The sequence below is a fragment of the Lagenorhynchus albirostris genome, chromosome 16 (genome assembly GCF_949774975.1).
Source record: "Lagenorhynchus albirostris chromosome 16, mLagAlb1.1, whole genome shotgun sequence".
In the NCBI taxonomy this organism is placed as follows: domain Eukaryota; kingdom Metazoa; phylum Chordata; class Mammalia; order Artiodactyla; family Delphinidae; genus Lagenorhynchus; species Lagenorhynchus albirostris.
In genome coordinates this window covers 48,109,432-48,134,922 of record NC_083110.1, presented here as the reverse complement: position 1 = coordinate 48,134,922, position 25,491 = coordinate 48,109,432, and the positions used below count along the sequence as shown (strand labels likewise).

At 35.3% G+C, this 25,491-nt stretch overlaps 1 protein-coding gene across 1 annotated transcript in view; it reads right to left on the bottom strand.

Moving 5' to 3' along the window:
- KIF20B (kinesin family member 20B) overlaps positions 1 to 25,491 on the bottom strand; it is a 72,114-nt gene that overhangs the window by 10,639 nt on the left and 35,984 nt on the right. The window contains exons 19-26 of the mRNA XM_060125574.1: positions 22,303 to 23,533; positions 21,822 to 21,960; positions 15,835 to 15,954; positions 13,465 to 13,525; positions 7,608 to 7,733; positions 6,853 to 6,980; positions 5,201 to 5,356; positions 1,297 to 1,473 (exon numbers count right to left, since the gene is read on the bottom strand). Of these exons, the coding sequence (XP_059981557.1) occupies positions 1,297 to 1,473; positions 5,201 to 5,356; positions 6,853 to 6,980; positions 7,608 to 7,733; positions 13,465 to 13,525; positions 15,835 to 15,954; positions 21,822 to 21,960; positions 22,303 to 23,533 (2,138 nt within the window). The remainder of the gene's footprint in view (positions 1 to 1,296; positions 1,474 to 5,200; positions 5,357 to 6,852; positions 6,981 to 7,607; positions 7,734 to 13,464; positions 13,526 to 15,834; positions 15,955 to 21,821; positions 21,961 to 22,302; positions 23,534 to 25,491) is intronic.

Genomic DNA, 25,491 nt, shown 5'->3' with positions numbered 1-25,491 from the left:
CTATTGCATTCATAATGGGGAAAGCAACTAGCATGTACTGACTTCCACTGTGGTAATAACTGTGCTAATTGTTTTACAAATGCTCTTGATTAATTTTCACAATTCTATTAGAAAGACATTATCATCTCTGTTTTAAAGTTTGGAAATGTTAAGTAATTTTCCTAAAGGTCCCAACACCACACTGACAGCAGTTGATACCTAGTTTTTCTAACTTTCTATTCTGTGCAATTTATACCACATGCTAATACCTCTGTTTTGAGCAGTCTTTCTCTTAGAATCATGAAGTCTTTTGATGTAAGAGACATATACACACAAACACATTTAATTTTATTATTGTCTGAAGGCTGCGGAACAGCAGATTTTCAAATGCAGATTATTTACTCTGAAAAGACTAGCTTCAGATGTACCCTGATTCAATTTACCTGGGAAATAGCTATCTGTGAAATGCAATACTTTCTTTACCTAGGGTTCCTAGCCCCAATGCAATATTACAAAAGTAGCTCCTGGGAATTCCCTGGTGGTCCAGTGGTTAGGACTCGGTGCTCTCACTGCCGGGGCCTGGGTTCAATCCCTGGTTGGGGAACTAAGATCCCTGCAAGCCGTGTGGTGCAGCCAGAGGGGGGGGAAAAAAAAGTAGCTCCTGAATGACTCACATCTCCTCACCATTATGCTTATTTTCAAAAACAATTTGTATCTTTATCATAAATTTAGGATGGGTTCAAGTATTTAAATATCACCAAGCATTCAGGCTGAGTCATATTTCCACATTTTAAAGGCAGATTAGGGGCTAAATCATCAGTTGTTTATTTTCTAATTATTCTATCTAAGAGATATGACCAAAATATTGGAGAAAGTACTATTTCTCAATTAGTCATTGATGAGTCAACCATAATGATAAACTCTGAAAACTCAAAATTCATGACCAATATCCGAATAATTTATTTTTATTTATGTATTTTTTTTGCGGTATGCAGGCCTCTCACTGCTGTGGCCTCTCCCGTTGCGGAGCACAGGCTCCGGACGCGCAGGCTCAGCGGCCATGGCTCACAGGCCTAGCCGCTCTGCGGCATGTGGGATCTTCCCGGACTGGGGCACGAACCCGTGTCCCCTGCATCGGCAGGCGGACTCTCAACCACTGCGCCACCAGGGAAGCCCCTATCCAAATAATTTTTTCAAACTATGATTCCCCACTGATCTACTTACATTTTTATTCTTTAAAAGTTAATCAATTAAATAATTTTGAATACTTCCTATGTTTAATTTAAAAAGGCATAGAAAGAACATGATTCTACTGACTGTTTTAGAAGTTTCTGATGTGATCTTTTTTAATTGTTCAATTTCATTATCTTTCTGTATATTACTGGAGATCAGTGCTTTCAGCTGTATTTCTAAAGCTGCTACCAGCTGATCACGTTCTTCCCGCCACTGTTGGAGGTTACCATCTTTCTCAGCCAACTGTGCTTGAAGCATTTCCTAAACAGAATATGGACAAAATGTTAAAATAAACCTTGCAAAATTATGAATCTAAGAAATTTCTGAATTTCTAAATAACACAATAAATACAACTGTGAACAAGATATATAACAAATTACGTAGTCAAGTCTCGATAAAATATTTACTTATAAAGCCAAATACACAATGCCTTCATATATCTTAAATGTTCACATTGGGCACTTCTTTCAATAAAAAATTACAGCTTTTAAACTAATTCTAGCATTTCCCCCAATATTTGAGAAATGAGATGGTAAAATTACAATAAAACAAATGACAAAACTAATAGCAACAAACAATAGAGAAATGAAAATTAAAAATACCATTTTCACTGGGTTCAAAAATCATGAAATAGTTAGTGGTAAATTAAAGAAAATACGTGCAAGACCTAAACATGACAAACTACAAAACATTGCTGCAAGAAATAAAATAACACTTAAATAAACAAAGAGAGAATCTGTGTTCAAGGATCAAAAGATTCAATATTGTTAAGATGCCAGGTCTCCCCCAAAAGATCTAGAGTCAAAGCAACTTCAAAATTCAAGCAAGCGTGCACGCACGTGTGTGTGTGTGTGTGTGTGTGTGTGTGTTGACAGAAATGAAAAAGCTGACTCTAAAAATAATATGAAAATGCAAATGATACAACAGTCAAAACTATGTTGAAAATGAAGAACAAAGTAGGAACGGGCTTCCCTGGTAGCGCAGTGGTTGAGAGTCCGCCTGCTGATGCAAGGGACACGGGTTCGTGCCCCAGTCCGGGAAGTTCCCACATGCCGCAGAGCTGCTGGGCCCGTGAGCCATGGCCACTGAGCCTGTGCGTCCGGAGCCTGTGCTCCGCAACGGGAGAGGCCATAACAGTGAGAGGCCCGCGTACCACAAAAAAAAAAAAAAGAAAAGAAAAAAAGTAGGAGCAATCACACTACATCATTTCAAGACTACTATAATAATAATAATCAAGACCGTGATATTGGCGTAAGGATAGACAGACATCAGAAAGCAGAGGATAGGGTCCACAAATGTTATGGTCAATTGATACTCTATAAAAATGCCAAAGAATTTCAATGGAGGAAAGGACAATCTTTTCAATAAAGAGTGATGGAACAACTGAATAGCCAAATGGAAAAAAAGAAAAAAACCTTAATTTTAATCTCACACAATGTATGAAAGTTAACGCTTGGACAACTGATTTATGACAAAAGATGCAGAGCAGTAAAAAAGAAACAGTTTCTTCAACATGTACTACCAAGTCGATCGTTAATACACATTTACAGTGACAACAACCGCTTTTACCCCATCTCACTCCAACACAAAAATTAATTCTAGGGTCTAAATATGGAAGGTAAAACCCCCAACTTTTCAGGAATAATGTAAGAAATGCCCTTGAGGTTCATAAAGGAAAAGATTGGGAAAATGAATTACAATACCTAAGAATTTCTGTTCTAAAAAGGCAACAGGAGAGTAAAAAGTAAACCAGAGATTGAAAGAAGGTAACTGCAACACGCTCCTATCCAGAAAGTATAAAAGTATAAGGAACTCCTATAAAAAAAAAAAAAAGACAGTCCAACAGAAGATAAGCAAGGGGACTTGGACAGGCAGAGCCAATAAACTAAACATCCAACAATACTAGTTGGAGTATAAATGGATACAACTATTTTGAAAATCAGTCTGGCACTCTACTAGAGTTCCACATACGTTTACCCTATCGACTAGCAATTCTATTCTTGGCTATATAGGCAATAGAAATGTATACACATGTGCACTAAGAGAAATATATAAAAATGTTAACAGGAGATCTTATGCATTAACAGCCCCAAACAGGAAACAATCCACATATATTCAACTTTAAATTGAATAGACTGAGGTATACTTATACACTGAAATATTCAGCAATGAAAACAGACTAACTCCAGTTACCTGCAATAGTATAAATGATCCTCACAAACATAATACTGAGTGAAAGAAACCAGACACAAGAAATGCATTCTATATATTTATATATTTTCATTTATATAAAATTCATAAATGAGCAAAACTAAAGTTTAACATTAAAAGATAGAACAGTTATTACCATTCAGAAGAGGGTTCCATTTTTTAAACTCGGTGGTAGTTAAGTGGGGGCTGGCTTTATAATAATAATTCACTGAACTATATGTTTGTTTTGTTTACTTACTGTGTTATGTATGTTACAATTTTAAAAGCTTTAAAAAACATCAACAATTTATTTCTTAAATATCATAGACACATATCCTAGGTACGATTGTAAAGAAATATATGGGAGAAAGGAGAAAGCTAGCTTTCTCTAGGATTAAAAACTCAAAGGAGGTTTACTTGCTGGCATTGCTGCTAGAGGGACTACTGATTAGGAAAAGAAAGTAGGCCCATTCCTGGGTTGGAGGTAGAGTGACTGACTATGACAGCCAAGAGCTTTGATTTCACTTCTTGCCTCTTAATACTGTCCAGGAAGGTTGGATGGGCTGTGGACAGAAAGAGAACCAGCAGCAACATTTCCTGTGAAGATAAATGCAGCATTACAATCTTGCTCAACCCAACACTTCCTGAAGGTACCTCCAGTCATGTGGAGTTCGCACATGAAGTGAAATATATTGCCATCTCATTGCTGTAGTAATGACAAGTATTAGTCTCACATAACTTGTCACATGACAAAGAGAGTCAAGACTCTAAGGAAACACAACAACTAAATGGAACGTAGTATCCTAGATTAGATCCTATATCCAGAAAAAAACAGTGGGAAAGCTGGTGAAATTCTAGTAAGGTCCATAAGTTAGCTAACAGTACTATAATAATATTGATTTGTTGGTTTTGATCACTGTACTGTTGTTATGTAAGATCTAACATCAGAAGTTGGGTGATAGGTATACAGAAATTCCCTGTACTAGTTTTGCAACTTTTCTGGAAATAAAATGATTTCAAAATAAAAAGATTAAAAAAATTTAAAAATCATTGGAAAAAATCATCCCTAACTTACTGAAAATTAACATTCCTGTTTGTACAGGAAAGTTTAGCTGGTATAAGTAAAATTCTGTCATTAACAAAGGAAATGCCAATAGATGACAATGTGATACTGCCACGTTACTATCACTGTAAATAGAGAACTAGTTTTTCATTTAAAAATAATGTTAATGTATTACTCAACAGCTTTCCTCGGATCAATGATGACTTTAAACTTCTTTTTTCTGATTGAGTGTCAAACAGACTAAGTTGTCGATTTAAACAGGAGGAAAAAAGACAAGCTAAGATAGAATCACTTAAGAACTAGAGCCAGTCAATGTAAAACTGAACGTTATTTCTACCTATAGTCTTCTAGAAACTGTTTAGTTGACTTTAAAAAGAAGACCTGATAAAATGAGCTTTTGAGGTAAAATATAAACACCATGTTAGCAGAAGCTACAGTTCAAAATGTAAATGTTTTACAATACAGTAGGGATAACCCTGTGGCAGTCAAAAGAAGAGATTTTTAAGTTCTGAATCTAAATATTGAGATATAATTATTTCCCCAACAATAAGAACTTCAAGATAAAATGGGCTAGAAAAGTCATCTTACAGACAAACTGCCTTTGAAAAAAAGACAAAAAACAAAACCACGCAACCATGTAGATACTGATAAGAATATAAGAATCCCAGGGAAAAATTTAAGAAACCAAAGAAAGCAGGCAAAATACATAGAAGAAAAAGTATAATTGTTACCAACCATTTCATTTTGTTGCTTCAAACAATGCTCTCTGCCTTCAGCATATTTTTTCATCTCTTTGTTTCGTAGATTCTCAGCTTCTTTTGCTTGAGTGAGAAGCATCATTTTTTCTTCTAACCATTTTTTTCTATCAGCTTTATATTTCTGTTCAGATTCCTATATGTATACATAGCATAAGTAACTATCATATGCTTCAAAAGCATATGATAAATCTGTATTTACAACATTTCCATGTAATCCAGCACTTTTCATTTCACCTCTTCAAAAAGTTAAAAACAAGTGTTTTTCTTTAAATAATGACAAGATTTGAGTTTATTTCAGATTATCAAAAGAACATTGTTGGTTTGCTTTCCTAAATAGTTATTTCGTTTATAAACTTTACTTTGCTATAAAGTGCATTTGAGGACTTTCCATCATCAGTGAGCTTAGGAAGAAGACACAATTGAAATTTCTGAAAGAGTTACAGAGAACCAAGCCTTCTTAAATGCCAGATTAAAAAAAAAAAATTGACTTACGGTAGTCATTTCTAATTGTATGGTTCCAAAAATAAAATTTTCCTGGGTATACAGGATGCCAAATAAAGAATAACTTGTGCAACAGGGCAAACATTTATTAGTTTAAGGAACAGCTGGACAGAAAATATAGTTGATCAGTAAATTTCAAAGAGGTTTCCATAGATCCTTTGGGTTCAAAAATGTCTAATTTATACATTCAAGTAAAACTTCATTTGAAACAAAAACAGTAATACCACATTAAAAGCTATGTATTTAAAAATCCCGTTTATTATCTAAGGTATGTGATCACATTATTTTAGAACAATGTAGAACATACTGGTATTCCTTAATATGAACATTCTCAATGTAATTAATGTTATTTTTTTCATAATTAATGGAATGGAAAGGGTAAATTCTAAAGTATATAATTAATAGTTACAAAAGAAAGTAACTGATTTCTTTTGTATTTGTTCAGTACCTGATTATATACAGCCTGAATTTAAGAAAATAATTTAGATGCAGTCTTTTCAAAATCACTGTTATGTTTTCTTCAATCCCAAAACTACAGTTGGATTGCAACTTCTACTAAATAAAATGTACAAAATTTTACGTAGTATTTTTAAGTCCCATTAAAAAAATATTTCCCCCATATGTTGTATTCTACACATAGTATGTGAAAGCTAAACATGGAAAAACATATAAACACAAAACAGAATATCTTCTCTGTAGTAGTATAGTTTCAAATGTATTCCAGTGTTCAGACATTCAACTCTATTCTTTTCCAGCTTAATAATTAAATTTACAATAATCAAAATAATTTTCCTAATAGTCATCTTCTCCACAGTATTTGATGAGTTAGAAGTTTAAAGCGTAGAAAATAGGTACAAAGACCTAAGAAGTGATGATTTAAAAATTAAATATGTAAAACTGAAGACCCAACCACTGCACTTTCATTGGCACTTACTTAGCAGCTTGTATCTTGGGAATTTCTTCCCTGTGTCACTTGAGTGTATACTGAAAAATTATATATTAACATTTCCCAGCTATTGGTTCATCCATATCTAAATTAATTATAAAATATTTACTAAATTATCCTTTTATGAGAAATATAATGCATATATATAAAGATACAATTACATATATAGATAAAAATCATACCTGTAACTCATCTTGAAGCTTACTGAGCTTTATATTAAGTACATCTGTGTTATCCTCAAGTTCTTTATTTGACCTTTGATTGCTTTTGGTTTCCAAATCTTTGCATTTTTCCTTCCATTCTTCCAATTCTGATTTGAAAACATAAAATTATTTTTAAAGTACATGCAAAAGTTATACCACATAGAGCTACATGTGGCATGGGATACAGACAAGAATCAGCAGAGCCCAGAAGCAGAAGTACACAGACCAAGATAGAACCGAGACCCTTCTAAGAGCTTACCAAATTCTTAGAGAAGAACTACAAAAACCTCTCAATAACCCACTGAATAGTGTTCTGACTATACAGTATAAATGCATGCCAATATACAGGAAACTTCGTGTTCTCAAAAATTAAAAACAAAAACAACCGGCTGATGGTATTCTGAAGGATACAGTCAGAGTATTTATTGAGATAAACATATAAGATGATACCAGTTGCTATACAGAGGTGAAACTCCGTTGAAAGTTTATTCTTAACATCTGGGGAACACTGCAAGCTATCATCCAGTTATTATGAAAGTGTCCTTATTCCTTCTCTGACTTAGGTACAATTTTCATAATGAAAAATGACAAGGGACAGGATGTTCCAAAAACACACCAAATACTTTTTCATTATGAATTATTATAAACACTAAACTATGTTTAAAAAGGAAAGAAATCTAGGAAAATAAAATAATGAAAGTATGCTTTGAGATATTTAAGCAATCTTGTTTCACCTGTGGCCAGTCTTTCAGTTTCCTTTAATTTAGCCTCAAGCACTTGATCCTGTTCTACTTGAGTTTGCTCTTGTTCTTCTAGGGTCATTCGCATGTCTTCAATTATTTTCTCTTTAACGCTTAGATCTAAAAATTTGGAAAGAACATTTTAGAAATTACTAACATCTACATCTAGATATCCAATTTTTCCTTTGAGTTCTTCTAAAATTAAAATACACTTTTATTAACTATAATAGAATATGAGTTCCAAATAGAAACTTTGTCCTGTTCACTGCTATATTTTCAATGTCTAGAACAGTACTGGCATATATGAAGGATCAACTAAATAACTGATGTACAGATGGATGCTTGGATGAATGCAAGAATAAATGGATGGGAAAGGAATCTTTTCAGATAAAACTAACAATTTTCAATATAATTAAACTATTAATAAAAATAATAAAAACTATTATTTTACTGTACTTCGCTTTATTGTGCTTCACATATACTGTGTTTTTTACAAATTGAAGGTTTGTGGCAACCCTGCATTAAGCAAGTCTATCAGTGCCATTTTCTAACAGCATTTGCTCACTTCCTGCCTCTGTATCGCATTTTAGTAATTCTTGCAATAATTCAAACTGTTTCATTATTGTTGTATTTGTTACAGTGATCTATGACACTGATCTTTACGTTACTCCTGTGATTGTTTTGGGACACTATGAACTACACCCATGTAAGACAGCAAGCTTAATCCATAAACACTGTGTGTGCTGTGACTGCTCCAATGACCAGCTGTGCCCCGTCTCTCCCTCTCCTCGGGCCTCCCTGTTCCCTGAGACACAACAATACTGAAATTAGTCTAATTAGTAACACTTCAGTGACCTCTAAGCATTCAAGTGAAAGGAAGAGTCACATGCCTCTCACTTTAAATCAAAAGCTAGAAATGAAAGGATTAAGCTAAGTTTAGTAAGGAAGGCATGTCAAAAGCCATGACTGGCCAAAAGCTAGCCCTCTTGCACCAAACAGCCAAGCTGTGAATGCAAAGTAAAGCACCTGAAGAGACTTTAAAGTGCTACTCTAGTGAATACTCAAATGATAAGAAAGCAAAACAGACTTATTGCTGATACGGAGAAAGTTTCAGTGGTCTAGATAGAAGATCAAAACCAACCACAACATCCCCTTAAGCCACAGCCCAATCTAGAGCAAGGCCCTAATTCTCTCCAATTCTGCGAAGGCTGAGAGAGGTAAGGAAGCTGCAGAAGAAAAGTTTCAAGCTAGCAGAGGTTAATTCATGAGGTTTAAGGAAAGGAGCTGTCTTCAAAACATAACAGTGCAAGGTGAAGCAGCCAAGGGCTAATGTAGAAGCTGCAGCAAGTTATCCAGAAGATGCGACTGAACTGCTGGAATTTCATGATAAAACCTGAACAGATGACGAGTTGCTTTTTATGGATGAACAAGGAAAGTGGTTTCTTGAGACGGAATCTACTCCTGGTGAAGACTGTTGAAATGACAACAAAGGATTCAGAATATAGCATAAACTGAGTTGATGAAGCAGTGGCAGAGTCTGAGAGGCCTGACTCCAATTTTGAAAGAAATTCTACTGTGGGTAAAATGCTATAAAGCAGTGCACGCTACAGAGAAATTGTTCACGAAAGGAAGAGTCAACTGATGCGGCAAATCTCCTCGTTGTCTTACTTTAAGAAACTGCCGCAGCCACCCCAACCTTCAGCCACCACCGCCCTGATCAGCCAGCAGCCTTCAGCATCGAGGCCAGGCCCTCCCTCCACCAGCAAAAAGATTACAACTCCCTGAAGGCTCAGGTGATGGTTAGCATTTTTTAGCAATAAAGTATTTTTTCATTAGGTATGAGCACTGTTTTTTTAGACATAATACTATTGCACACTTAACAGACCACAATATAGTGTGAACATAACTTTTATGCACTGGAAAACCAAAAAAAAAAAATTGTGCGACTTATTTCACTATGACCTGCACTTTATTGTGGTGGTCTGGAACCGAACATGAAACATCTCTGAGGTATGCCCGTACTAATAAACACAGATCTTGGGATTTAGAAAAAACATTATTTGTCAAAACACTTACTTTTAGTGTTAATATTCTCAAACCAAAACTAAAACTTTTACCTCCTAAAAACAATAAATTCTCAATTCCAAATTTAAATCTCAAGTAATTATTTTTTCTAGAAAAATTTTCAAAGCCAAATATTTACTCCTAGTGTTTTTAAAACCAACTCATCAGGAATAACTGTACTATTATAACCTTACCAAAACTGTTTCTGGCCCTTGAAAAATGACTACAATAATGGCTTATAAACAATTCTATTCTAATCCTGCTTGATAGAAAGAGATAAGGAGGAAAGATTGGTTTATCGTCTCTGGTGATAGATACATAGTAGCAGGGCTCACTTCTGACACCTCTTACCAAGATTGCTATGAATGTCAGAGGTGATGAATCTATAAATGCATAGCTCAAACTCAGGGCACTAAAAGTGACCAAAAAAATGACACAAATATCAAAAGATGGCTCCCTTAAAAATGCTTAATATAAAGTAAGCTTAAAACAAAGTGAGAAAAAATTTTAACGAGTAATTTTCAGTATTTCTGTTCAGTGATGTAAGCTGCCAGGAGAGCTAATGAAACAGAATTCCTCTTTAGGATTGAAGGAGTACTGGTATTCTATCTAAAACTTTTTCTTTCAAAAAGCATGATTTGCAAATATATTCAGATTATACAATTAATTATAATTTTATTCAAAGAATCTGTTCCTTTTACACCCTATCTATTGCTCTAAATTGGAGGGCTCAAAAGAAGGAGTTTAAGTATCTAGATAGCAATCAGTAAGGCCCCAGGACACCAATGTTAACTTCGCTAGTGGCTATCCACCTATTATTTGAAAGGTAGGAACAGTAAAAGAAACAAGAGCATTCTTATGTCAGTCACTGCCTCCAATAACTTACATTTTATCTCAGGAAAGAATCCAGAAATATGCAACAAATAAAACAGAAAATAAAGCAACATAAAGACAGGAATGAGATATCTCATCAAAGCTATCTAAAGATATCTATGAACTATCATAGCTAAATAAATGCCTGGCAAATGAACGAGCAATCAAGTGTTTAACATTCAGGGGAGAGGATCACTGAAAGCTATATAAAGAAATGACACACAAATGTCATGTAAAACTCTGCATTAGAAACACTCAGTGACTGGGAATTCCCTGGCGGTCCAGTGGTTAGGACACGGCACTCTCACTGCCAGGGCCCCAGGTTCGATCCCTGGTCGGGGAACTAAGATCCCGCAAGCCGCCCGGCGTGGCCAAAAACAAAAAAAAATACTCAGTGATAGTTCAAATGTACTTTAGAATACCAGTATACCAGACGTACACAAGTACAAAAGATTGAGACCATGTGATACCTTGTTTCACTTATCACACTGGCTGTAAGTTCAAAGTGTGATAACACCTAATACTGGCAAAAATGTGCGGAAATGGGCACTCTATACACTATTATTGAAAATATAAACTGGTATAATGACTTTGGGGAGCAGTTTAGCAATATTCATCAAAATTTTAAACACAACATGTGGGCCAACAATTACACTGCTAGGAATTTCCCATACAAATGTATTTACATGTGTGCCCAAAGACTTTTATACAAATATACTCATGTTAATGTCTGTAACAAAAAATAACGTCTGAAATAACCAAAAAAATTTTTTGTTAATAAAAGGGGTCATATTACTGGAGAGTAGATTAGAAGATATGTTGATTGTTACTCCCTGTGAATATGACCTTACTTGGAAACAGAGGCTTTGCAAATGTAATCAAGTTAAGAATAAGGTCATACTGGATAGAGTAGGCCCTAAATCCAATATGACTGGTGTCCTTATAAGAGGGAAATTTGGACAGAGACAGATAGAGTGAAGACACAGACACATTCAGAGGGAAGATGTCCATGTCAAGACAGAGGCAGAGATTGGAGTTATCTCAGAAGTGTGAATGCGGAGTGATTGCTAATGGGTGCAGGGTTTCTTTCTAGGGTGATGAAAATGTTCTGGAATTAGATAGTGGTAGTGGTTGTACGAGCTTGTGAATTTACTAAAATCCACCATACTGTACACTTTTAAAGGGTAAATTTTATGGTATGTATATCTCCATTTAAAAAAATTAATAAGATAGCTAAGTGAATGGCATTCAGTATTTAAATAGAAATGTAGAAGCCAGGGAAAGCCTCAAGAGCTAAAAATGCACTTTTTTTTTGGTCAGGGAATGTCTCATACATACTTAAAATCACAAGAGTGAATGAACTCTCAAGAGAGAAAATACAAAGAAAAAAAATGATGATGGCTTAATCAGGAAATTTGTCAAAGTGGCGGAGGCTCATTCTGAGAGAAAGGCAGTAACCCTAAGAATAGATCACAAAAGCCGCGGTAAGAGTTTCAAAAGGGGGCAAGCTACGCCTTACCTTTATATTTAGAAAAAATATGCTCATACACAATAAATACTACTTAAAAAATGAAAATGAAAGAGAGTAGACAATAATTCAAAATAATTAAAAAATAAAGGAAAGATTGCAAAAAGCTAAAAGATTTGAAAATATGTAGGTTACAAGTGATCTGGGAGAAAGTTTAAAGAGCATGGAGAAGATGGAAGATTAAAAGTACTCAAAATGGGCCTATGCCACACGTCTCAATATCTGGCAAAGAAAGAAAAAATTAAAATACAATAAAAACTATATCCTGGTCCAAAGAATGCTTTTCAGAATATCTATTCACATCTACCAACAATGACAAAGCAGCCAAAGTAAAGGGAAACTCCAAAAAGATTACAGAAATAGGAGATATTAGAGGACAGTGGCCTAAAAAGGTAGGAGAAAATAGGACTGTGTGCAGAGATATATTTTCACATCGAAGTTACTGATCTAAGTGAACCCCACAAAAGTCCAAGTCATCCAAATAAGTAATAATCTTGTTGTCTTACACCTGCTCTTTAGTTGGCCAAGTACAAATGGCATGAATTAGTGAAGACAGTCTGGAACTTAAGACTGAAACAGACATCGGTTCAAATCCCAGCTCTACTACTCACACAACTAAGAAGTTAAGGGGTGACTGATGGGAAGGAGAGGAATCTGCATAATTTTATGAACAGAAATACGTACGTATCATCTACAAAGATAATTTTGTAATATTTCAAATAAAAAAAATCCAAATTGATAAAAAAAATTTAGCACATACAATTTCAATCTAAAGTATTAGTTTTTAAAAACATTTTAAAAATATTTTTTAATTTTAAAGACATTTTATTTGAAGTATAACCTTTATATTATTTTGACTAGAAATCCATCCATTCATTGTGACCTATATAACTTTAATTTTGTTTTTCACAAAATACTGGCCATTATCTAGAAATCAATGTTGCTTTGACTGAATATTTCTTTTCTTTTTTTTTTTTTGCGGTATGCAGGCCTCTCACTGTTGTGACCTCTCTCATTGTGGAGCACAGGCGCCGGACGCGCAGGCTCAGCAGCCATGGCCCACGGGCCCAGCCGCTCTGCGGCATGTGGAATCCTCCCAGACCGGGGCACGAACCCATGTCCCCTGCATCGGCAGGCGGACTCTCAACCACTGCGCCACCAGGGAAGCCCTGACTGAATATTTCTTAACGTTTTACTTCTCCAAGGATAAACTTTATGGTGGTAAGTTACTCTTTAGAATCAATGCTTTTCTCTTTTAATAAAGTTACATCTTATGTTACCCTTCTTTAACTTTACAATTTTCAAAGGAAAATATTAAACCAATTGTTATTTTAACTACTTATTTTGCAGTCATTTTAGTACTAGAAGTAGAGGTTTGTTTCTGACCTTTGCACACTCTCTCATACTGCTGTATAGATTCTTCCACTTTCTGATTACTTAACTGCTCCTGCAAAATAAAAGAATATGAATTAAATGCAAATGTAACTTAACTACACCCCATTATTTAATAGTGGGACTTGAAAACAGGGCTTAATATTAAGTTTGAAATCTGTCTCCTAGAAGGCTGACTAATAGTCTCCAGCTCCCAAGTTTGTTTCACCTCAGAGAAAAGGGCAGGGTGAGAGTGGTAATAAGAAAAAACAAAACAAAACCCCCAAACTTTAAACCTTTAATCTACCCCAAAAATGCCAAATCCTCTTCTTCACTCAACATTTCAAGCTAGCATGTATGTTCTCTTACACAACACAAAAAGCATAAAGAGAGAGAAATGAAAGTTTACTATGTATTTAATGTGGGAGGGACAAAGAAAACCATAAATAAATTCCTTAACAGTAATCTCAAAATGCAGAAAAAATAGAATCCCCACATGCCATACAAGTAAAAAGTAGCTGGGAGGTTTGAAAAGGACGCAAGGTTAATTTCTGGGCACTGGAAATCCTTCAATTCTAGTTTTAACCTGCCAGGTAATCCAACCTTCACTCCTTCTTTCATCTAACTTCAGCAATATCTTCTCATTTTATAAGTTTTAGAATAATCATTACAGAACCTGGAAATCTCTGAATACTATTATGAAATCAGCTGGAGATGGAAAGATGGTGAAGAGACAAAGAATGAAGGAGGAAAACGATGGAGAACTACGGACGTGGATGGACAGAGACGGAAACAGACGGAGAACGAAGGAGGTGGACTGAGGGACGGAAAAAGACGAAGAACGACAGAGGTGGACAGACGGGGAGGGAAACAGACAGAGAGCGACGGAGGTGGAAGGAAGGGGACGGAAACAGAGAGAGAACCACGGAGGTGCTCGGGCAGTGATGGAAAGAACTTATCAATAGATGGTGTCTGGCTACATAGGGGTGCACTGTAACAGGTTTTCAATCTGTTTTGAAACCTCACCATACCTTTGGGTTGACACTGAAATCATCTGTTATCACCAAGTACTCATAGCTGTTCCCCAAAGTCCCCTAAGGTGTTGGAATCGTGAAATAATTGTCTTCCTGAAAGTAGGAATTTTTTTTTAACTAACAAATTTATTTATTTTTGGTTGCATTGGGTCTTCGTTGCTGCGCGCGGGCTTTCTCTAGTTGTGGTGAGCGGGGGGCTACTCTTCCTTGCGGTGCGCGGGCTTCTCATTGCGGTGGCTTCTCCTGTTGTGGAGCACGGGCTCTGCTGCTCCACAGTATGTGGGATCTTACTGGATCCTTAAGTCCCTAGGATTTTTTTAACAGCTTATTTTCCTAAAAGCTTCCAAAAAGTCTCCTGAAAACACCATGACTCTTGTTCTGTGGGTGTAGGGGAACATGCAGGCAGACTAGGAGACAGTCCCCCTGAAACCCTGCTCCCGAGGATTGGAAATCTCCCTAAACCTTGGGACGTCCTACTGCAGTGACAGATGGAGAAAGGGTTGGTCTGAGACCCAGAAGCAGGGGTTTGCGGAGTTGGCTCCACCGAGGAGAGGGTGTGGTGCTTGGGAGCCACAGCCCACACTTTGCAGCCACCTGCTGTCCAGACGGTGCCCAGGATACCGAAATCCAGGGTGGGTGGGGAGGCCTCGAACTCGGGCACTGCGGGCAGGGCTCCCCAGCTAACCCTGACCCTGGCAGAGCTGGGGCTCCAGGACCCTTCCCTGACTGCAAATGCAAACGCACCTCTGCTGCAACCCCAGCAGTGCTGCGCACCCTGACCAGACAACTGGGCTGGGTTTACCACCTGAGAGTTCTCACTAAGTTGTGACAAAACAAAACATTTTTAAGGCAGGATAAGGAAAAAAAAAAATTTTTTTTTTCAAATATAAAGTTCTCTCTGTGCCCACCCCCCACCCCACTTTAGTGTGCATTATGCATCTGCATTAACCCTTCCTTAGAAGACACAGGAATGCCTGCTGGATTGTAAAGAGCTATTTTCTCCTGGTGCCAGCAAAATAACGCTTTAGGAGATAACCTTCCTGCTTATGGTGAAAGGGGCCATGACTACCCACTACTCCCTTTGTACTGCAGATCTGGATTGTGTAAACTGTCAACAATATACCATTTGATGTACAACCCTTTGTCTCAAAAGGTATGTAAACCCTGCTTTGACCTCTAATGGGTAGAACAGTCTTAAGAGCTTTCTGAAAGACTGTCTCCCAGGTTATAATCCTCAGATTGGCTCAAATAAAACTATCCATTTCTTACTTAAAAAAAAAACAAAAAAGAACTGATACATTTAATTAAACACTAAAATATACCAACAGAATCTACTAAAATCACCTGTTACCTTAAGTTGCTGAATGGTTCGCTGTTTCATATCTATTTCCTGAGAACACTGGTTTTTCTTTTTCTCCAGTTCATTAATTTTAATCCTCAACAATTTCTCCTCATCACGCATTACAGATACCTACAAAGTAATAAATCAAATTAAATATTTCTAGAAATACTAATTGCTTTTTGTTTAAGATTCATGGCCACTTGTTCAAAGATTCATGTCCTTTAAATCACATGAGAAAAATTACAGATTCTAACATACATGATATGGCTTCAAATTACCAGAAAATTTCTTGATGGTATGGCTTCAGATTATCAGAAAATTTCTTGATACTCCAAGGGAGATACATATGAAGAGGCCATTTTCTTTTTACAATATTTTAAGACTCTCAAACCCTGTAAGTGCTCCCAAAAAAGAAACAACATAGACCCCTGCATGCAACAGCAAAATCATTATCATGGAAAAATCAATAGAGATACTCTAGGGGAAAAACACTGGCTCAGATTTCCAAGATCTAGTAAGTAATGTGATCCAGTAATATAAGAAATACTTCAAAAGCTAATAATGGCACATAGAGAATGAAAATGGAACAATTACAAGATCAAAAGGTACCCATGCAAGTGAAGGTCAATTGATTTTTGGTATTACTGGTAATTTAATTCTATAAACCTATTAAAGAAATAAAAAAGCACTATGAATTAGTATGCAAATCTTAGAGGAGAGGAGGAGAGAGGAGGGAAAAGGGAAGGGGACGGGAGGAGAGATAGCAGGTAATCTATGTACACCTTTAGTCCAATTTCCATGATACCAATCCTAGAGATCTCAAAAACTGAAGGAAGTTAATTGAACAAAGTTCCCCTTCATAAAAAGCATGGTATCTCCAAGCTTTTTATAATAAAATAATAAAAATAAATAATAATAAAATAATAGTAGTTCTGAGGGGTTTGGTTTCAGGTGATTTTTACACTTCTTTTTAGGCTTTTTGTATATTCCAAATTTACTACAATAAATATATATTCCTTTTATAATCATACATTAATAATATTTATTTTTATTGGCTTATTTTGTTCAAAAATATGGGACTTCCAGTAATAAACACCATCTTCATCAATTTTACAGATATAAACTGTCTGCCAATAAAGTACAGAAACTACGTGTTGCACCAAGATGCACATAAGGACTGCTTCAGTTTCCAAACTGGCTCTAACATTTACTGGCTCTAACATTTACTGGCTCTAACATTAACATTGTCCAAGTGAACTTGGACAAGTTCTCTCTCAATGCCTACTTCCCTAGTCATAAAATGGAAGTTAAAAAAATGCCTATCCCTAATATTTGTGTGAAAATTAAATGAGATGATACATGTAAACTCAGAACAACCAATCCAGACTAAGCTCCTATTATTATTAGCATTGACATCATACATTGTTTATTTTGAAAAACAGAAAACACTATTAATACCCACTCTTAGAGGAATGTTAAATAGTCATCTATACAATAAAACATTACTTAAAAAGAGATACCTAAATTCTGCTATAAAAAATCTTAAAATTATAATATATTTTAAAAGCAATTATTTATATATAGTTGATCCCATTTATAAAAATAAAACCATACAAGCACTATTTACATATATTTATTATGTAAAATGCATATAAAAAGATCTAAAAGAACACAGAAGGATTGACTGTCAAGAGTGGTCATATTTAAGAAGAGAGAAATGAGACTGGGGAGAAGACTTTCACTTTTACCTTCATTTCTTAAAAAATATTTCCTGGGCTTCCCTGGTGGTTCAGTGGTTAAGAAGCCGCCTGCCAATGCAGGGGACACAGGTTCGAGCCCTGGTCCAGGAAGATCCCACATGCCGTGGAGCAACTAAGCCCATGTGCCACTTTGCGCTCTAGAGCCCGCAAGCCATGACTCCTGAGCCCGTGAGCCACAGCTCCTGAAGCCTGCGTGCCTAGAGCCCATGCTCTGCAACAAGAGAAGCCACCGCAATGAGAAGCCCGTGCACTGCAACAGAGAGTAGCCCCTGCTTGCCACAACTAGAGAAAGCCTGCGTGCAGCAAGGAAGACCCAACGTAGCCAAAAATACATAAATTAATTTTTAAAAAATTTCCTAATAATGTATTATAATGAAAAGTTTTTAATTGGAAAAAGAAGCCATTTTTAAAGAACTGAGTAACTAGCTCCATATGAACACAAGTCAATTATACCATGTTTGATAATGCTTACTGATCATCATGGTATTCAGAAATAGTATCTTAAACCAGGAAGTTTCTATACTCCAAGAATCTTCAGCCAGGATATCACTTAACAGAAATAAACAACCTATATTACAACAATCTAAAACAAAAAAACATTTTAAGAGGACGTCCCTGGTGGTGCAGTGGTTAAGAATAAGCCTGCCAATGCAGGGGACATGGGTTCGATCCCTGGTCCGGGAAGATCCCACATGCTGCAGAACAACTAAGCCCGTGTGCCACAACTACTGAGCCTGTGCTCTAGAGCCCGTGAGCCACAACTACTGAGCCCGCGTGCCTAGAGCCCGAGCTCTGCAACAAGAGAAGCCACTGCAATGAGAAGCCCACGTACCGCAACGAACAGTAGCCCCCGCTCACCACAACTAGAGAGAAAGCCCGTGTGCAGCAATGAAGACCCAACACAGCCAAAAAAAAAAAATTTTTTTTTAAATAGATCAGAAAAGACAAAGGAATGGTGTTCTAGCCTATCCTGTAGTAAAGTCAAGAGAGGCAGACCAGATCTCACAATCAGTAATTGAAAATCAAACTACACAGGCCTTGCTCATACATTACATTTGATAGAAACGAGGAAAATGTATGAAGGCTTAAATACAGCCTAATGGTTATTTCCTTATTTGTTTTGTTGAGGATACTATGAACAATATGTGGACTGATAATAGGAATGTAAATCCAAAGTTCCCTCTGGACTACTTAGCTAAGTGAAAGAACCTAACAAAAGGCAATAAGGTGCATAGGGCTAGGACTGCAGTTTATATTTTGGAGTAATTTAATCCATTTACCTGTCATTTGCCCAGAATTTATAAAGCTTTCAAGCCTGTCTACCACCTATAGAAACTCTAGTCTTGATCCTGAGGTGTTAAAACCGAAATGTCGTTCGAAATTTATTTTACAAGTTCAGAATCTACACTAGATCCAAAGGTAAGTAATTTATATCCAATGAAGGGAGAAACAAAGGCTGCCCTGGCCAAAATTACATTCCTAGAAAGCAAACAATTCAGGCTTCTGAATGACAAACAAGTGCTTTTCCAAATTATGATTTTTAACTTGCTGATCTGACTAAACATTTTCCGATGCCTAATTACAGTTTAGGTCGTCTTTACTGTCTTACATTTCTAATCTAGTCCACTTTGAAATACTTGTTGTGTGGCCTGGAAACCTTCTGTGTATAACTATCAGAAACAACATATATTTTTTGCATTTTATCTATGGTGGTATTTTTTGGATTTTTCTTCCATTAATCAAAAATTGTATAACTAAATACAATAGAATAGATAACTATAGAATAGATAACTAAACGTATAGTCACACATGGAGTATTACACAGCAGTGAAAGTGATTAATTATAACCATACATAAATGTCAGGAATATGATGTGAAAATGCTCAGAACATGACATAATGTTTAGAGATAAAAAAACAAATATGATTTAACTTATATTTTTAAAAGATTAAAAAAAGATAAGCACAAAACATTCATAACAGTAACCTCAGTGGGGGTAGGAAACATAGAAAATCGATGAGACCCACAAGCATTTGTTGTATCAATATTCTTCAGACCTTACACATTTAAGTATTCTTTTGTAACTAACTCAAGGTAATGAAAAATATTTAAAATTACTTCAGCTTTTTAAAAAAGTCTAATTATGATTCAAAATCCAACAGTCATAAAAGAAAAATAAGTTGCTCCAAGGCAAAAAAAAGAACATAATCAAAATGAAGAAAAATGGCAATGTGGGGGAGAGATAGGGGGATATCTATAATTAATATCCTTCAAAAGTTAATTTCCAGAAAATATACAAATCAATTTTCACTGCAAAGTAAAGGAGCTGCTACGGTGGAGGATTACTGGACTGAATGTCAATATTGTGACGTAGAAAAAAATATATATATATATATGTGTCATCCTGGGCATGTTACTTAACTTCTTGTCTCATATGTAAAATGGGATAGTAGTAGTATTGTTGGGAAATTATGTGAGATAGTATATGTAATGTAGAGCACTTAGAATGGTATATGGTTCAACCAAAGACTATATATGTGTTTGCTTTCTTCATGGTATTTTATTGTGTATATGCAATATAATTAATTTTGCTAGTTTCCCATTGATCAATGTATAGCATTTTCAATTCCTCTGCTATTCCAATGTTGTTGTCAATATCCTTACATATCCATTACCACTGGCAAAAAACAAACAAACAAAAAGATAGTCTCCTTATTTTTCTCCTAAAAGATTAGCTTTTCATATTTAGATTTTCATTATGCTTATGGTTGTTTGATTTTTGTATTTGGTTTGTATTAGAAATCTATGACTATTCCCACTGCCACCCTTAAGTAAAATAAATCACCCTTAAATTAAAAAAAGAAAAGTTAATTTCCTAAGTATGTAACAAGTTCCCACAAAGCAATAATAAAAAGAAAAACAATAACCCAAACTAAAATACAAAGAATATGAATATACAGACCACAGGAAAAAAAAAAACAAATGAATTTTAAACCAAAAAATGTTCACTCATAGTTAGAGATATGCAAGTTAGAATTATAGTTGAGATACACGATTTACATGTCAAATTAGCAAATATCAAAAAAAAAAATGATAGGGGCTTCCCTGGTGGTGCAGTAGTTGAGAGTCTGCCTGCCGATGCAGGGGACGTGCGGGTTCGTGCCCCGGTCCGGGAAGATCCCACGTGCCGCGGAGCGGCTGGGCCCGTGGGCCATGGCCGCTGAGCCTGCGCGTCCAGAGCCTGTGCTCCGCGACGGGAGAGGCCGCAGCGGTGAGAGGCCCGCGTACCGCAAAAAAACAAACAACAAAAAAAAGATAAAATACTACTTTGTGGATAAGAGTATAGAGAAAAATACTCTCTTGTTCTCATACATTAGTTCTGGTGAGTAAACTAGCATAATCTCTAAAAAGCATAATAAATATCAAAATTACAAATGTACAAACCGGTGACCCATAAATTCCACTTTTAGAAATTTATACCAGAGGAAGACTTGCAAATGTTCAAAATGGCATCACTGCATGATTAACTGAAGACTGGAAATTACCTTGATTGTCCAACAATACGGGGCTGATTAATGGTAAATAAATGTTCAGAGTCATAAAAAAGAAAAAAAGCTCATTTGGAGACTCTTTATATCCTGAGATGGAAATATTGAGAGAAGAAAACCAAGGTTCACATAGTGTTTATAGGATGTTTCCATTTTTTATAGGAAGAGAAGGAAGGAAAAACAGAGGGAGGAGGGAGAAGTGAAGAGAAAAAAAAATAGTTGATAACATCTGACACCTTGGAGGGAAACTTGATGGCTGGGAGGCCGTTTTTTCCCTCACTACACATATTTTCATATATTTTAAATTTGGAATCATGTGATTATATTTCCTATTTTTAAATCAAATTATAATAAAAACTTGTTACAATTGCACTACATACTCTCCTAAATACTACCTGCAAACAAAAGTTTGCTATTTATTTTTCTGGGGGGACTTGAACTTAGCAGCCCTTAAAAGAAAAAAGAAGGTTCTAATCTTACATAAGGCACATATTTTTCTTAATATTAGACATCCTTCAGTTTGTTTAATCTGACTAAATTTTCTTTTGTGAAATAACTTTTCTCATCATTTAAGAAAAATTATGGAGTTGACAAATGTTCTGGTCAATACTATAGTGTCTAAACTTGATATATAAGGAAAACAATCTTTATCATTTAAATTGGCCACACACTTTTTCAAATAACCTACCTCTTTCTGTACTTGCTCAATCTGCTTTTTGGCATCCGCCAGTTTCTCTTTCAGCTCAGCATAATCTTCTTCCTTCTTCTGAAGATCTGCTTTCAGATTCTGGGTAAGAGCAGCACTTGCAGAGAGCTCCTCTTTCAACCTAAAAAAAAAAATCACTTATCTATAGTGACATATCACTAATCACTTAGAATCATATGCGTGAGCTACTAATAATATACAAAATCAGATCTTTTCACAAATTTGGAATGTCCAAACCATGAAGAAATCTTTCAAGGAGGATTTCAGGAGATTTTATAAACAGATCTTTGCATATAACTTTTGGTTCCAAAGGTTTATATAAACAAAATTGAAGCTCTTCAGTCATCATACATGTTATACTTAACCAGATTAAGATATGCCCACCCAGATTCTTTAAAAGCTACACAGAAAAGTCAATAAATGCTTTCCATATTTTCAAACATTTTAATAACTTTTAGCTTACTTTTCTGTTTCTTGCCAGTTTGTTTCTTTTTCTTCTTCCTTTAATTGAAGTGAATGCTTTGCATCTTGCAAATTGTTTGTTAATTTTGTGATTTCTTCTTTCAATTTGACTTCCCTTTCACTTAAATCTTTGGCGTTTTTGATAGAATCTTGAAGATTTGCTTGAAATTCCTTCAGATTTCTTTCTTGCTTTAAAATGATAGATTCCTTTTCCATAATTTCTTGTTCTAACTTGGCTGAACGGCTACATTCATCTTTCTGAGTTTCTAACATTGCTTCAAGTTCCTTTATTTTCACCTTATAGCAAGTAACATCTTGAGTAAGTTCTGAAAGTGCTCTCTTTCCTTCAACTACATGCTGTACTTGAATATCAAGACCAACAGTTTTTTCTCGCAATTCTTCCTTCAGCTGCTGTATAAGACTTTCTTTTTCTTTTAGTAGATCTTTATTCTCCCTCTCCTCCGTTTTTAGTCTATTGTTTGCATCTTTACAGTCTTTTACTTCTGCCTGTAATTTTTCAATTTGTTCTTCCAGTTCCTGGATCTGATGTCTTTTTTTGGAGGAACTCTTTACAATCTCCTTACATTCTTCCCAAATGGCTTCAACAGTAGAGTGGAAAGACCTTTCCCTACCAAGTTCTTGAATACCATTTTCTTTAACTTGCTTACTTATCAAATAATCATTATCCAAAAGATGTAACTGTGTATTTGGCAAATTATCCTCTTGAGAACCATTTGACAGATCCCTCAGATTGAGTAAATCTATGTCTGAGATCTCAGAAACTGAATCAAGTGTACGCAATTCATCTATTTTTGCTTGCATTAATTTTATTTGTGAAACATTATTTGTGATGTTTCTTCTAGCAGTTTCTATCTCCTTTGATAATTTCATGATCCTCTCCTCCTGTTCTTGATTTATACCTCTCTGCATATGTAATTCAGAAATCGCATTGTCATAATTCGACTGAATTTGTTGGACCTCTACACTAAAACTACAACTCTTTTTTTCAGAAGAAGAGAGTTCCTGCTGCAAACTGACAATCTGTTTATTTAATTCTGCTTTTTCTTCCTTTTCATTTTTAAGCTCATTCTCAACAATGAGTAAACGTGTTTTCAGCTCTTCATTATTTTCTTGTAAAACTCTAATGTTTTCCTCATCTTCTGAAATGCTCTCTTGCATTTCTTCACTTTTCTTTTGGTTTTCAGTGATGGCTGGACTAACATGTGTAGGTCCTTTAAAAATAAAAAAAATTATTATTAATCTAGCAAACCTTAATAAAAATCAAAAAGTTACCATATAAGCCAATATTCAAACATAGGAAACATACGAAAGCACGCTTTTAATGAAAAACAGAAATAAGCTATTGAGTAAAAAAGAAAAATCAGGTTGCAAAACATACATAGCATACACCAATTTATGTAAAAATTGTAGTTCCATTAAGTCACAGCAGAAAAAGTTAGCAAAGGATGTGCAAGAAAATCCTGGTAACTACTTCTGAGTGGGATTACTAGTTACTTCTACTTTTTTATAGCTTTTATGTTATTTAAATTGTCTACTACAAATCCTTATTATTACTATGAGATAGAAGGTAGGGAATTATACCCTAAGGCAGACTAAAGAACAGTCTTAAAGTACAATTATACTGTAGATCTACTAAGTTAGTGATTTGCAAACTGAGTACCTGATACTTTCACAGGTAAAATTAGGAGAAAAATGGTTAAATTTATGCCAAGTCTAATGTAGCCCTACCCTTCGCTAGCTGCATAACTGTCAATAAACTGCTTGACCCCATGGCTGCTTCCTCAAATGGAAAATGGAAAATAATAGCAATAATACCACCTATCTCAGAGTTATTGTGAAGATAAAGATAATCAATGAGCTTAGAACACTGTGCTTGGGATACAGTTAGATATTATTAGAAACTGAAAATCTGTACAGAAGAGTTCAGCTAATTAAAAATAAATAAAAGTTTGTCTTTTCCAGGCTTAATATCTACATTTCTAAAATAAGGATATTTCTACCTGCCCTACTTACGACAGGATAGTGTTAAGAGGGCCAAATAAGTTAATATATAATGTATGTTAAAGCATTCTGTAAATGTTATATAAGCACAAGAACATAGTTGGTATAGATTAAACTATGTCCAGAGAAGATGCACTATTAGCTAAAACTTAATTCTTAATATTTGACAAATTAACTCATCTCACACAACTGTCCAGTATAAACTATGTTCAAATTTTTCTCACAGATTACATGATTAACTCTTGAAACATAATTCTCAATTCTCCAGATACACAAATTTATCTTTTTATGTCTCCATACAATTTCCATTGATATAATAACTGATCTGATGAGTGTCTCATATCCTGGGAAAATTACTTCAAAACATATAAGAATCTGATGCTTTGGTTTTTAAATTTTTTTCCTGTTCTATTTCACTTCATGGTTTGATGTTTATATGTGTGAACTTTATATACACAACTCTAATACAATTTTTATGAAGTTTCTACACAATACTGTACTGATATAATCAACTCAACATGTCCTTTGACCTTCATTCACTCCCCCACTGGCCACTTATCTGTCAATTTTACCTATATTTTTATTGGGTAGTCTCACTAAGCATGTTGAGAATCGAACTCCTCATGCTTAAAGGCCCCAGATATAATATAAAATCCATAAGAGCAGAAGACAGTTATAAGGGAGAGATGGATTGAAGTTCTCCTCACTAAGAAACCTGTTACTTTCAGTTGGTAACTGTCCAATGAATCTTTAAAAAGTGTATTTTATAGTTTTCTTTTTAGTGTGTGCCACCATATTATACTATGCATCTGAGCACATTAGATTATACTGAAATAATATGTTTGTCACTCTCATTTACTAGATTCCAAACTTCCTGACAGCAGACTCTCTCTGTCTAATGCATCTTTATATACATGAACAATAATCCTAAATGAACTTTTAAAAATATTTATTTATTTGTTTTGGCTGTGCCAGGTCTTATTTGCAGCATGCAGGCTTCTTAGTTGCAGCATGCGGACTCTTAGTTGCAGCATGCATGCAGGATCTAGTTCACTGACCAGGGATTGAACCCAGGCCCCCTGCATTGGGACTGCAGTCTTACCCACTGGACCACTATGGAGGTCCCCGTAAATGAATTATTTTTGAAATTTAGCTACATAGCTTATGT